The sequence below is a fragment of the Staurois parvus genome, unplaced genomic scaffold, assembly GCF_062004578.1.
Source record: "Staurois parvus isolate SC_StPar_1 unplaced genomic scaffold, SC_StPar_1.0 ptg000118l, whole genome shotgun sequence".
NCBI lineage: Eukaryota > Metazoa > Chordata > Amphibia > Anura > Ranidae > Staurois > Staurois parvus.
In genome coordinates this window covers 9,958,965-9,973,384 of record NW_028317914.1, presented here as the reverse complement: position 1 = coordinate 9,973,384, position 14,420 = coordinate 9,958,965, and the positions used below count along the sequence as shown (strand labels likewise).

The window sequence follows — 14,420 nt, the reverse complement described above, 5'->3', positions numbered from 1 at the left end:
CCTTGGTCCTCAAAGGGAGTAGGTATACAATCTAAGGTCACTAACTTACATTCATACATACACATACTAGGACCAATTTAGACAGGAGCCAATTAACCTACTGGCATGTCTTTGGAGTGTGGGAGGAAACCAGAGTACCTGGAGGAAACCCACGCAGGCACAGGGAGAACATGCAAACTCCAGGCAGGTGGTGCCATGGTTGTGATTTGAACCAGTGACACTAGTACTGCCATTTAGGCACTGTGCTGCTCACAGATTTATTTCAGGTACTTATATAGCGCCATCAATTTATGCAGCGCTTTACATGTATTTTGTACATTCACATCAGTCCCTAACCCTCAAGGAGTGTACAATCTAAGGTTCCTAACTTACATTCATACATACACATACTAGGGGCAATTTAGACAGGATCCAATGAACCTACCAGCATGTCTTTGGAGTGTGAGAGGAAACCGGAGTACCCGGAGGAAACCCACGCAGGCACAGGGAGAACATGCAAACTCCAGGCAGGTGGAGCTGTGGCTGGGATTCGAACCAACAACCCTAGTACTACCAGGCAGAAGTGCTATCCATTTAGCCACTGTGCTGCCCTATAGATCCCTATAGAAATTAAAGTGATTCTAAAGGTTGTATTTTTTTAAAAATAAGAAACATGTTATACTTATCTGCTCTGTGAAATTGCACAGAGCAGCCCCGATCCTCTTCTTTTTTGGGTCCCCCGCTACTGGTCCTGGATCCTTCCCCTCTGCAAGTGCCCCCAACAGCAAGCCTCTTGCTACGGGGGTACTCGACCGGGCTCACTTTTGACCATTGGATTCAACTAAAAGACTTCTAGAGCCATGCTCCTGTGAATAACCATTGTTCATTCACACACAGAGTGCAGGTCAGCCCCACCCCTGCTCTCTCCTCATTGATTCATTGACAGTGATTGACAGCAGCTGGAGCCATTGGCTCCTGCTGCTGTGTGAGCCAATCAGGAGGAGGAGACCCGGGAGAGCCGTGGCTCCCATGCTGGATCGAGATTAGGCTCAGGTAAATATAAGGGAGGCTGGGGAGCTGCACCCAGAATGTTTTTTACCTTAATGCATAGAATGCATTAGGGTAAAAAAAAACCTTCTGCCTTTAGAACCACTTTAACCGCCTCCCACCCGCCATATAGTCCAATGACGGACGAAAAGGGGTTCTCTCGTGCTGGAAGGACGTCATATGACGTCCTCCCATTCTCATCGCGCATTCGCGGCTCCGGGAGCGCACAGCGCGGCGATCGTCCGTGCGCTGTGTCCCTCGGACACAGCGGATCACCGATCCACGGAAAGAGCCGAAGATGTCGACTCAGTCATGTGATCAGCTGTGTCCAATCACAGCTGATCGCATGTAAACAGGGAAATGCCGGTTATCGGCATTTCTCTCCTCATGAGCTGTCACGCTGACAGCTCGAGAGGAGAGCAGAGCCGGTAATCGGCATTCCTCGGAGGGGACATGTGCACTGATCATCAGAGCACTGATGATCAGTGTGCCCTGATGATTAGTGTAGCCCCAGCAGTGCCACCTGTCAGTGTCCATCAGTAAAAGCTCTCAGTGCTCATCAATGACACCTGCCAGTGCCCATCAGTGCCACATATCCGTGCCTACCAGTGCACATCACTGTCACATATCAGTGCCCATCTGAGCTGCCTTTTAGTGTCACCCATCAGTGCCAGTCAGTACCCCCTATCAATGCCAATCAGTGCCACCTATCAGTGCCAGTCAGTGTGCATCAGTGCCGCCTATCAGTGCCGGTCAGTGCTGCCTAACAGTGCCAGTCAGTGCCACCTATCAGTGCCAGTCAATGCAGCCTATCAGTGCCACCTATCAGTGCCGCCTATCAGTGCCATATATCAGTGCTGCCTTTCAGTGCCCATCAGTGATGCCTGTCAATGCCCATTAGTGCCACCTCATCAGTGCCCATCAGTGCCACCTATCAGTGCCCATCACTGTAGCCTCATTAGCGCACATCAGTGAAGGAGAAAAATCACTTATTTACAAAATTTTATAACAAAAACTAAGAAAAAACGTTTTTTTTTTCAAAATTTTCAGTGGTTTTTGGTTTGTTTAAGAAAAAATAAAAAACCCAGAGGTGATTAAATACCACCAAAAGAAAGCTCTATCTGTCACAAAAAAATGATAATAATTTCATATGGGTACAGTGTTGCATGACTGTGCAATTGTCATTCAAAGTGCGACAGCGCTGAAAGCTGGAAATTGGCCTGGGCAGGAAGGGGGTAAGTGCCCGGTAGGCTAGTGGTTAAAGTACTTGTATAACTATTTTTTGCTCTGTAGAGTAAGAAGGGCTTTACTTTCTGTCCTGGTAAGGGGGGGAGGCTATAGGAAGTAAGACGAAATCTATAGGTGAGGGGAGTTCCCATCTATGGGCTGTTTCTGAAACAGATATCCTCACTGGATGATTTTTCTCACCTCCTGTTTAAGTTAGAAAAGTAAAAATGTGGATTTTACTTTCTGTCCCAGTTACAGGGGTGGTGTATGGTGACTTTAAGGCTACGTTCACACTAGCTTTGTCAGCAGGCGTCAGACAGGCGTTTGGGAAGTGTTTTTAATGCCTATGAAAATTCTGCACATGGCAGCACACAGTGCTGTTCACACTGAAGCATTAGCGTCGCGTTGCATCGTGGCAAAACTGACACCTCCTGTCCAGTAAGAAGAAGTTGAAGCCTCCCATTCAAGTCTATGGGGCTGCTCCTCAACCGCCTGGCAGGCGTTTGCGATGGGGCTGCGAGGCATTTGCGGAGCGTTAACATTTAACTTCATTATAGGAGTTTGTGGTGCGGTTTTAACGCTTGGCAAACGCCTATCAACCACCTCAAAACCGCGCATAGGGCATTTGGGGAGCGTTTGAGGAGCGTTAAAAAACGCTTCCCAAATGCCTGTCAAATGCTATAGGGGCGTTTGGCAAGAGATAAAAATAAAGTCAAATGTGAACGAGCCCTAAGACTCCTCTTTTGTCAGTTGTTTTGCCTGACTCAAACCAACTCATACACCCTCTACTATGGCCTTGATTCATTAAGCTGCAACATCACCCAGGGAGTGCTAAATAATACTTACAGCACACTAGAAATCACGTCCATTAGTATTGGTTTAAAAAGCCACTTTAGCTTGCCTTTAAGGTGTCATACATGCCATTGCAGTTTGATAAATCAGGAGAAACAGTATGTGGCTGTTTGAGGAACTTTCAGTAAGCATGGCTACTGTCTGACATACAGCTTGATACAAAATCCACAACTCTGTATATGAAAAGCCATTATAGAAATGCAGCTCAGAAACCATGTAAAATGATTTTCAGCTACACTTTCCAATGATTACCAAGACGTGTACTCAACTTAAAGCTGAAATCCAGGCACATATAACAGTTTAAATTAAAGTGGTTCTAAAGGCTGAAGTTATTTTTGTACCTTAATGTATTCTCTACATTAAGTTAAAAACCTTGTGAGTACAGCTACTCCTCACCCCCAGCCCCCCTAAACTTACCTGAGCCCGATCTTGATCCAGAGCAGCGATCTCTCCACTTTCTCCCTTCTCATAGGCTTAACCTCCCTAGCGGTCTGATTATGTCCATATTTCTGTGCTCAAAGTGGTACATTTTTTGCATGGAAATATGTATTTTTTTTATTGTAGGCCTGTAATTTTTAGGAATAACTCACTGAAATCTGTCCGTACAAGAGTCTAATAAACATTCCGGGTATGTTACAATTTGAAAAATGAAATCATAAATTATAATTTATTAAATAATCATAAAAAAAAATAATATAATAATAAATTTAATTCAATAACATAATCAAACCAAAAACACTGAAATTTGAAATATAGCGCCAAGTTCGCACATCACTGAGCAAAGTCGCAAAAATCGTTTTCAGTGTCTGATGACGAATTTCCCCACGAATCATTATCACTCAATTCTGCAAGTGGTTCTGATTTACTATCACTGTTCTCTAGCTGGTCCAAAACCGCTTTTGACCTAAAGGGACACTTTTTGGACGGCATGGACATTTCTCAGTTTCCAGGCAGAAAGAACAGTAAAAATGCAGGCAGGGCACAGGACAAAGCACTCGGGACAAAATGTATGTGAAATGGTTTCATACAGTAATGTTTTACTATGTGATTTTAGTGAATTTAATGAATGTCACATTTTGTCATTTTCAAATTTCCCGCCGGTTCCGTCCCCCGTACGTCCTGACGCTCGCAGGGGACGGAACCCAGATGACAGATGCCGGAATCGGCCGGATTACATTGCCAGGGACACTGCAGGAGGGACATCACGGGAGCGCAGGACAAGGTAAGTGAAGAACAGATCCCGGAGCAGCGCCGCATGGTAAGCCCGAGTGTAGCTCGGGGTTACCGCTTGTGGTACTGAAACTTTATCCCGAGCTACACTCGGGAATACTGCCAGGAAGGCTACAGACAGCAGCAGGAGCCATTGGCAATTACAACCAGTGATGACAGAGCAGGGGGGATCAGACTGTTAAATGGATGAGTACCGATTACTCATTGTGTTCATTCAGGAAAGGAAGGGGCTGGTAAATGTGACATATTTACAGGACCCTTCCCCTACTCTCCATCCTGAAGGATCTTATTGTGTGTTTGCAGCTGAGGATGGGAAGGAGAGGAGGGAAGCCGGCAGCACTGCGGGGGTAGGGGGGACACACAGGGAGTCCTGCGCAGCAGGGGGAAACATATGGTGCACGGGGGGGGGGGGGGATGAATGGTGTGGTGGTGGGGGATTACTGGAACCGATCCCCTGTATTACTCTCTCTGCAACAGCTGAAAGCTGGGGGGAGGGAGAGGAGAAGCAGCCAGCTTTTAACTGCTGCAAAGAGAGTAATACAGGGGATCGGTTCCAGTAATTGCCCCCCCCAACACACACACATGCCGATCACCCTCCCTGCCCACAACTTATTCATTCAGCTGCGCTTGGGCCCCATACAGGAGGACCACTGGTACCCCCTTATTTACAGCCCTGCCTCCTATATTAGACAGGGCTATGCTTTATGGCAGAGCTGTGTAAATCTCAAGACTGGGTGGACAGAAATACAACTCCTATGACAGGTAACAGAGCTCCCTTCACTGTATTTCACGTATACAGTTAGCTAATTTTCTGGAGTTCCGCTTTAGGGATAACACCTGTAGTATAGAGCAAAAACACCACACAAACACATGTATATAAAAATATAGATGCACGCACATAAGTCTCAGTGGAGGTAAATAATACAGGTCATATATTTCAGTCAATGTCTCCAAAGAGCATCTCTTCTCTATTATTGCACATTCATACTCTCTGTATCTGATCTTTTTTTAGCTGTGGCTGTGTCTCAGGAAGAGGTCACACTGCCCTAACTTCCCACTGCACTCTAATCACAATATGTTACCAATCAGCAGCCATCAGGACAAATCACTCTCAGCAAGTCAGATACATATAGAGCATCCAGTCAATGACATACCGAGGAGAGCATTGCGACCGTTGTCATCGGGGAGAAACCTCTTATCCACAGCACACACTAGAATATGGTCTGGTAAACTAGGGGACTTGGCACCAACCAACAGAAATCCGGGAGGCACTTCAAACTGTTCTGTACACACAGTTGCCAATCTCAGGTCTTTACCGGCCTGGCAAAAGCCTAAAACAAGAAACAAGATTTAGTAAACTGCTATATACAGTAGTATATATATATATATATATATATATATATATATATATATATATATATATATATATACACACACACACAACTGGGTATTTGGGTTACAGTGCATTATTGAACATTTAAAGTTAGACAACATAGTACAGTAGTCATTACAATAGGATTGGCTATCTTTATACATACGATTAACTAATGGTTAGTACATAAAGGTCTGTAGCACTTACCATCTGTTGTACAGCAACCTTCAGGGGGAGGTTTGTTCTGATATGAGTGAGGTGAACTGCTTGATTCAGACCCATCATCGTCTTCCTCTTCATCATCATTATTATCCAAACGACCACCTTTCAAGAACACAACACATTATAAACAGCTCTTTAGAACAGCCTTTCTCAACCAGGGTTCCCAGGCACACTGGAGTGCCTTTAGGTTTCTTCAGGGGTGCCTTAGCAAAATGTCTAAAAATTGCCCAAAACTTGTATACAAGCCAGCGGGTGGAACAAGCCTGCCTTTTAGTTACACAAAGCCACAGGTTCTAATTGTGCACCATTATGACCTTCTAGCCACCAACATCCTGACAGCCAATAACATCATCAGCTGATAAGGAGGAAAGGATGTCAGCTGCCTGCACAGCATCCTAGTTTGACCCTCCCCTGCCCCTCTTTGTCAGTGCTGGGGTCACATTAGCTAAGTGATGGATAATAACTGAGGAAGAAAAGAAACATAGGAATACTAGTCAGTATCCAGTGTGCAAAAGTGTATTTGCTTTGGAAGAATAAATCACCTCTAATGTTGAATGTCCTATATGTGTGGTTGTTGCTGTGTTATATACAACTATTAGAATGGTTTTTCACATTTTAGAATGGGGTGCCTCGAGACTGTCCATAATTTTAAAGGGTGTCTTGGGACTGTCCATAATTTTAAAGGGTGCCTTGACTGAAAAAAGGTTGAGAAACACTGCTTTAGAATATTAGCACTAACAGTAAGACAGCCATCTTTTAGCATTTATATCTTCTGGATGGGACATTAGGTTTTTGCTGCACCACTTTCTGAAGAAGGAGATTGTGTACCTTTGAAATAGCTTTGCAATATACAATAATCATAAAAATTTCATGTTTGTAGACTCAGTAAGTCCTATTCTAATTTTTTTTATTGTAGATCAGTTGTAGCCTGATCTTCTCTCCTAATGAAGAGCTCATGTATTAAAGGACCATCTCCCGATGCTAGTGGAGTGACAGCTGATGTTGCCCCAATCTTGCAGCTGCACCAAGCAAATGCTGAAACCAAAAAAGTCAGAACATTCTGAGATACTCACATGGGATCACACAAAACTACAGTTGCACAAGGGAGCAGATAAAGGGTCACACACATCATTTTACATTACATCACTGCCATATATTTGCTAAAATGTTAGAACTCTGAGCTGTGATGTAGGCTTTGGAACAAAAACTTTTTTCTGCAAAATTTTTACCATTGAATTTCCAACTTTAATCAGGCATCTCCCTAATATTGAATATGAGGACTGAAAGGTGCATCTGCACCATGAAGGCTCCTATGAAGACAGGAACTTGGTGCAGGCTTTGTAAAGAAAAGGATAAAACTGTAAGTAGCTAACAAGACAGTGTATGAGGGAAACATGTTAGACCAGTCCTTCTCAACTTTTTTAACAAAGAGGAACCCTTCGGAATAACGTTCCAGTCTTAGGGAACCCTTGTTACAGCTCATGGTACATTAGTGTGATGTTCACGGGGAAGAATGCTCCTAAGGCTGGCCATACGTCTTCTTATTTTCGCTCAACAAACAGGTGTGTGGATGGCAGAATCCTTCCCGCTCTGCTATTGTATTCTGACAGCAGGGAGACTTCTCCGCTGTCAGAATACACTGATCAGCACCACCAGCTATAGTGCTGAGCCTGACAAAGTTTTTCAACAGGCTGGCTGTACACAAATTGTTCAAAAGATTGACTTGTGCATAACCAGTCTATTCATACATGGGTCGAAATTTGGCTGGTCCCTTCTGAACCAGACAAATTTCTATCCCTGTTTGGCTGGTTTTACACTTGTCATTAGGAAGAGTTCCCCCTTTACAGATGGCTAAGAAGATTATTGTTTTCAGTAGTTACTTATTTGAGAGGCAGAAATTGCTCAATACTCAAGGAACCTCTAGCAAGCTCTGGAGGAACCCTAGTTGGGAAAGGCTATGTTAGGCAATAAAGGTCTGAAGAACACAATTCTGCTGAACGGCTACAATTACAAATTGTTACAAATCAAGTATTATAAAGAACTGATACTGATTATTCTAGATTTTAAAAACAAATATTTGCCACATAAGACTAGTAAAATAATGATGGAGAAACTAACTAGATTGCCGTGCAAATGAACAGAACACTATATATGAGCAGTTATGTGTGGTAACACTGTCATAGTAATGTTTAATAATACAACATTATTAATAGCTATTTCTTATAATCATTTATGTAGAGTAGATGTAGTGGTAGAATAGTATCTGTTAAAAAGAGCCTGGCATGAAAATACATTTCTCATGTCATTTTTTCTTGTTGCCCAAATGTTGGTGAGGAAAGGAAATTCACTATAAATTGTTTTGTACTTCTGCTCAAGGCTGCAAGAATTGCCTGGAAGTATACATGTATCAATTTTGCTTTAGATTTATTCAGCTGGGAGTTTTTATCTTATTTGCACATATTTTCTTTTTTCAGTTCCATGTTTCCTTGTTATGTTTATACAAAGTGCATTTTGAAATTGCAACTATTATAACTATAATGGGCATTGCTAGCTTTTTTGTGATGCTTTGGTTTAAAAGATTATTTTGTAGTACTGAAAAACGTCTAGAAAAAAATTAAAAATGTAAAGCTACTCATCGTAAAAAATATTCAAAGAAATAAAAAAATGCTTATGAGTGCTTGGATTTTTCTAGGATACAGTTAGGATATACAAAATGATTAAAGCAGACCTTCACTCTTTCAGTCAACATGGACTATTTTTAAATTATGCTGCTAGCATTAGTAAATAGATAAGAAATTATATCATATTTACTTATTTAAACTTTTTTTTTAATATTGTTTTTCCAGTTACTTCCTGGTTTCCTTGCCTAGGAATATGATGGCATACACCCCAGGAGTCTTCAGGAGGGGAGGGAGGGTTCTCTGCTCAACCTATGCCTGAGCTAAGGCAGATGGATTCCAGGAATTAAATGATACATGAATCATCTGCCCTGACTCAAGATGGCCACTTCCAAAAATATATATCTTAATATTGGACGGCACAAATGGACGTATATACCACTATTAAAAATTCCTAAATTAAAACAAAAAAAGCAGCAGCTCTCTAATTACTTGGAAACCAAGAAAAATGCAGTGTAAACAATATTGTCATCCACAAAACGTGTGGGGTGGGGCTTTGGAGGTGACGTCACCACGTATGGGTGAACTGCCAGTGTCCGTGGAGACAGGAGCTGATCCGATTGCTGTTACTGCTGGTGTCGACTGTGACACTTTGCTCTGTGAGTGTGGTTTATACTTTTTAATGGAATAAAATTCTTTTAATGGTGTTACGCTATGACGCTTCCTCTTCTCTCCCTTTCACATGGTATATACATGCATGAGGATTTATCCATAGAGGTGTAGAGGCTGTTGTCATCCCTGCAGATCGTTGCTACCAGAGCCACTGTTCATTAGCTGGTTTATAATATTACCAGCATAGAGCTCTGGTAAGTTCATTTAATTTGGCTGAAGGTGGATTTGTCACAGTGTGGTGATGTTTTGATAAGAAGCACGTATGTTCATGAAGATAACACAAAAAAGAGATATTTTGCATATTTATTTATAGATGTTTAAATATATTGATAATATTGCATGGACACATTGTCAATCACATAAAGTAGTGGTCACGGATATATGCTATAGATGTGATAATATTTGTTTTCACGTGTTATGAGACATAATTTTGTATGTTTATTTATATTTTTTTGACATATTAAGGTACGGAGAGATGGTCTGCTTTGAGATGTGATAATACTCACATCCTGAGTAGCGCTTGTCTAACTATTTTTTACACATTTTTCATGGTTTCCAAGTACTGTATTTTTCGCTCCAGAAGACGCACCTAGATTTTAGAGGTGAAAAACAGGAAGAAAAATATTCTGAACCAAAGGACTGCAGACATAGTACAGGAGATGACCAGAGACTGCGGACATGGTACAGGAGATGACCAGAGACTGTGGACATGGTACAGGAGATGACCAGAGACTGCGGACATAGTACAGGAGATGACCAGAGACTGCGGACAGTACAGGAGATGATCAGAGACTGCGGACATGGTACAGGAGATGACCAGAGACTGCGGACATGGTACAGGAGATGATCAGAGACTGCGGACATGGTACAGGAGATGACCAGAGACTGCGGACACGGTACAGGAGATGACCAGAGACTGCGGACACGGTACAGGAGATGACCAGAGAGTGCAGACACGGTACAGGAGATGACCAGAGACTGCGGATACGGTACAGGAGATGACCAGAGAGTGCAGACACAGTACAGGAGATGACCAGAGACTGCGGACATAGTACAGGAGGTGATCAGAGACTGCGGACACAGTACAGGAGATGACCAGAGACTGTGGACATGGTACAGGAGATGACCAGAGACTGCAGACATGGTACAGGAGATGACCAGAGACTGCAGACATGGTACAGGAGAGGATCAGAGACTGCGGACATAGTACAGGAGATGACCAGAGACTGAGGACACGGTACAGGTGATGACCAGAGACTGCGGATACGGTACAGGAGATGACCAGAGACTGTGGACACAGTACAAGAGATGACCAGAGACTGCGGACCTTTGGGGAGTGGAGGGGGGGGCGGGTACCCGAATTTGACAGGTACCCACTCCCACTTCTGCGGAGTTGTCCTCCCCCCTCCTTCCCCATAATCTTCTGGGACACGTGACAGAAGATTACAGGGCCATTCACAAAGCACGGCGCTTCTTGCACATGCGCAGTGGGCATCCGACTGTGAAGCTGCAAGCTGTCACAGCCGGGTGCCAATGCCGACATCGGGGAAAGAAGACTGAGGACACCGCTGGACCGAGGAACAGGTAGGTCCGCTTGATGTCTGCAAAGAAGAGCCGAGCGGCCGGCCTGGTATTCTAACACGGGGGGGAATACCGGGCCAGCCGCTCGATATTCGCTCCATAAGATGCACAGACATTTTCCCCCATTTTTTTGGGGGGAAAAGTGTGTCTTATGGAGTGAAAAATATGGTAACTAGAGAGCTGCTCCCTTTTTTTTGTTTTAATTTGGGAATTTGTAATAGTGGTATATATGTCCATCCATTGGCACTGTCCAATATTAAGATATATATTTTTTAAAGTGGCCATCTTGAGTAAGGGCAGATGATTCATGTATCATTTACTTCCTGGATAATATTTTTTACACTGTACTTCCAAAAATGCCAGAGGGTTTTTTTCAAAATGATTTCTCAGCAAAATGAAGCATGGAGACATGGATGGATGGGTGAGTTTGCTTTTGAATAATAAAAAGGAATTAAATAGCATTTTTGGTTTGAGGTGCTCAGATGCCGTGTAGTTCCACTTTAAGTATTTGAATGTTAAGATGGAAATTTGTTTGTCTTCCTAAAGACACCAAATTCTGGTTTATAAAAGAAAATTCAATTTAAATATATGGTAACTCAAAAGAGTACCTTCCATTGCTCTCAGCCGTCTCCAAATCTCTTTTTTTCTTTCTGTGATCTGGATTTTTGTAGAGGGTGGCATTTTTTATTCTCCGTGGTCCCAATGCATGTAAAAATTTAGCCACCCTTTCTTGTTTTTTATTGAGATGGACTGTGGACGAGGAAGTTTGCAGTGTGCATACAGCAGTGCACATGACTGCAACTAAGGTGCACTGTTCATTCCAAACAAATGGCAGTGAGGGAAGAGAAGGTTTCGGAGCTTGTGGTGGACGATATAACACAAAGGCACAAAAGCACAGTAAGAAACAATTTCATGAAAAGTAGATTACAGGGCCATTAAGTAGTGCATGTTTTAGAATTATTTTTGGAGAATAGGGATATAGTTTAATAGAGTCACCGTAAAGGTGTCTATACAATGCTCATTTAAAGGAAGCAATCTGACCAATTCTTGCATCATTTACAATGATCTGGTGATAACTAGGCAGGACAGGGGTTAACTAGGTAGCTGAAATGAGCACTTAGAATGTGCTTGCTCCACAAACAGTTTCTTTCTGTATAAATGAACTCCCAAGACAAAAGGGAACGAGCCTTTAACTACATGTATGTCACGTCTGAATGTCTGCCAAGACATGCATGGAGGGTATAGGAAGTGCAGTAGTCTAAGCAAAGATAGGCAAATCTCTTCCTACTTTGGTCGTCCATATATAACTAAAGGAGGAAACAGAAACCTCCAGACACCGCTGACAGCAGCAGATCAAACACCTGTAAAAATTATTGACATGGATTTGCCATCATTGCTCATTGGCCAAAATCCTTGATGGATACCAGCTTGCTTGATTATGGAAGAACCACACAAATATCAACAGCAGCTTGCTTATCTCCTAAAATCCAGCCACCTTATACTAATAATACTATGAATACTACTGGCCATAACATCCTAAAAACATTACAATTCAGAACTTTGTTATGGTATAATGCTAGTCTATTTTAAAGTGTTTAGTGGAAAATGGTCAGTAAAAAGGCCTCACAAGCTTTGTGATTAGACCAGGCTCTTGAGATCTTAAAGAAAATGCTAATTCCAGCAGCTCCTAAAACATATACTGAGAGGAGGGGGAAGCCAGTGCCGGGTGTTTTGAAAGCACAGAAGCATATAAAGTTTTTTGTGTCCACAGGAAGCCTTCTTCAATTAATTGTTACAAAACACTGATCACAAGGCATAGTGTTCTTTCTTTCTGTGGTCGGTTATGTCAAGAGTTATTTAAGAACTGGTCTATTCCGGCTGCTTGCAATGGGCTTAAAAAAGCTTAGATAAAAAATATATTATAGATGCAAAACTATGAAAATAAACAGTTCAGGATATATATAAAAACAGTCATGGTGTACAAATGCCAGAAAGGACCTAGCTGGAGGGCTTTCCATGTAAAAGTCTTTCACTGACTCTCATGAGTAAGGGCCCTTTTACACGTTTTCCAATCAGGTCTGCCTATTGGAAGCTCCATGTAGCTCCATTAGCAGGCTGATGTAAACGGACACCTGCCTACCTCCGAGTCCATCCAGGTCCCAAAAAACAGAAAAAGGACTGCATCCTGTCCTGTTTTTCTGGACCTAAATGTGACAGATTGGGGGTAGCCTAATGTAAAAAGACACTAGAGTCTGTTTAGATCTGGCCACCCTTCGAGTTATCACGGGTCCCCCTTGTCCGCCGGACACAAACTAAATGGGCACGAATGTAAAAAAACTGACATCTGTCTTATTCAAAAGATTAAACAAACACATATCTAGCAGGGACTTTTACGGCACATATACAAATGATTGTGGTAATGAGATAGTAGTACAGTTAAAAAGTTACATCTTCTTTATTAAATATGGATAAAAATCATACACGGTGACCAATTTGTATATCTTATGCCCATATGATCTATCAGTAACATGGTTCATTTCTTAATTACGCATAATTCCTATTAAAGGATGACAGAATCCACATAAAAAGACTCAACATGTTTCAAACACTTTTCTTCCCCAGGAGCTCATAAACTTTAAGTCACTGGTCACACCACTGCGATTTAAAAGGCTTTATTGCTGCTTGTGAAATTTTTCAGCGATTTCTTGTAATTTGCAGTGTGATTTCCATTATATTCTATGTACACTATATTGCCAAAAAATATTGGGACACCCCCCCAAATCATTGGATTTAGATGTACCAATCACCTCCATGGCCACAGGTGTATAAAATCAAGCACCTAGGCATGCAGACTGCTTCTACAAACATTTGTGAAAGAATGGGTCGCTCTCAGAAGCTCAGTGAATTCAAGCGTGGTACCGTGATAGGTTGTCACCTGTGCAATAAGTCCATCCATGACATTTCCTGGCTACTAAATATTCCACAGTCAACTGTTAGTGGTATTATAACAAAGTGGAAGCAACTGGGAACAACAGCAACTCAGCCACGAAGTGGAAGGCCACGTAAAATGACAGAGTGGGGTCAGCACATGCTAAAGGGCACAGTGCGCAGAAGTCACCAACTGTCTGCAGAGTCAATAGCTAAAGACCTCCAAACTTCATGTGGCCTTCAGATTAGCACAACAACAGTGCATAGAGAGCTTCATGGAATGGGTTTCCATTGCTGAGCAGCTGCATCCAAGCCTTACATCACCAAGTGCAATGTAAAGTGTCGGATGCAGAGGTGTAAAGCACACTGCCACTGGGCTCTAGAGCAGTGGAGATGTGTGCTCTGGAGTGACGAATCACACATCTCTGTCTGGCAAGCCAATAGAGTGTCTGGGTTTGTCGGTTGCCAGGAGAAAGGCAAGTTACACCTGGAATCGCACCGGTATGACCGGGCATTTAACCACAATGATATAGGTAAACATTATTCCCCTAAGGTCCTATATTATGTTTTTTAGAGATTCAGACCATATGGGTCCTGATCAGAGGCGGACTGACCATTTGGAAACTCGGGCACTGCCCAAGGGCCCAGGGTCAGTAGGGGGCCCCATGAGATGCCCCTGGTACCTTTTTCAT

General features: G+C 42.6%; 1 protein-coding gene across 1 annotated transcript in view; it reads right to left on the bottom strand.

Moving 5' to 3' along the window:
* The window catches only part of GREB1 (growth regulating estrogen receptor binding 1), a 197,437-nt gene that overhangs the window by 116,916 nt on the left and 66,101 nt on the right, over nucleotides 1–14,420 (bottom strand). Inside the window, exons 3-4 of the mRNA XM_089672061.1 lie at nucleotides 5,915–6,031; nucleotides 5,490–5,666 (exon numbers count right to left, since the gene is read on the bottom strand). Of these exons, the coding sequence (XP_089528187.1) occupies nucleotides 5,490–5,666; nucleotides 5,915–6,031 (294 nt within the window). The remainder of the gene's footprint in view (nucleotides 1–5,489; nucleotides 5,667–5,914; nucleotides 6,032–14,420) is intronic.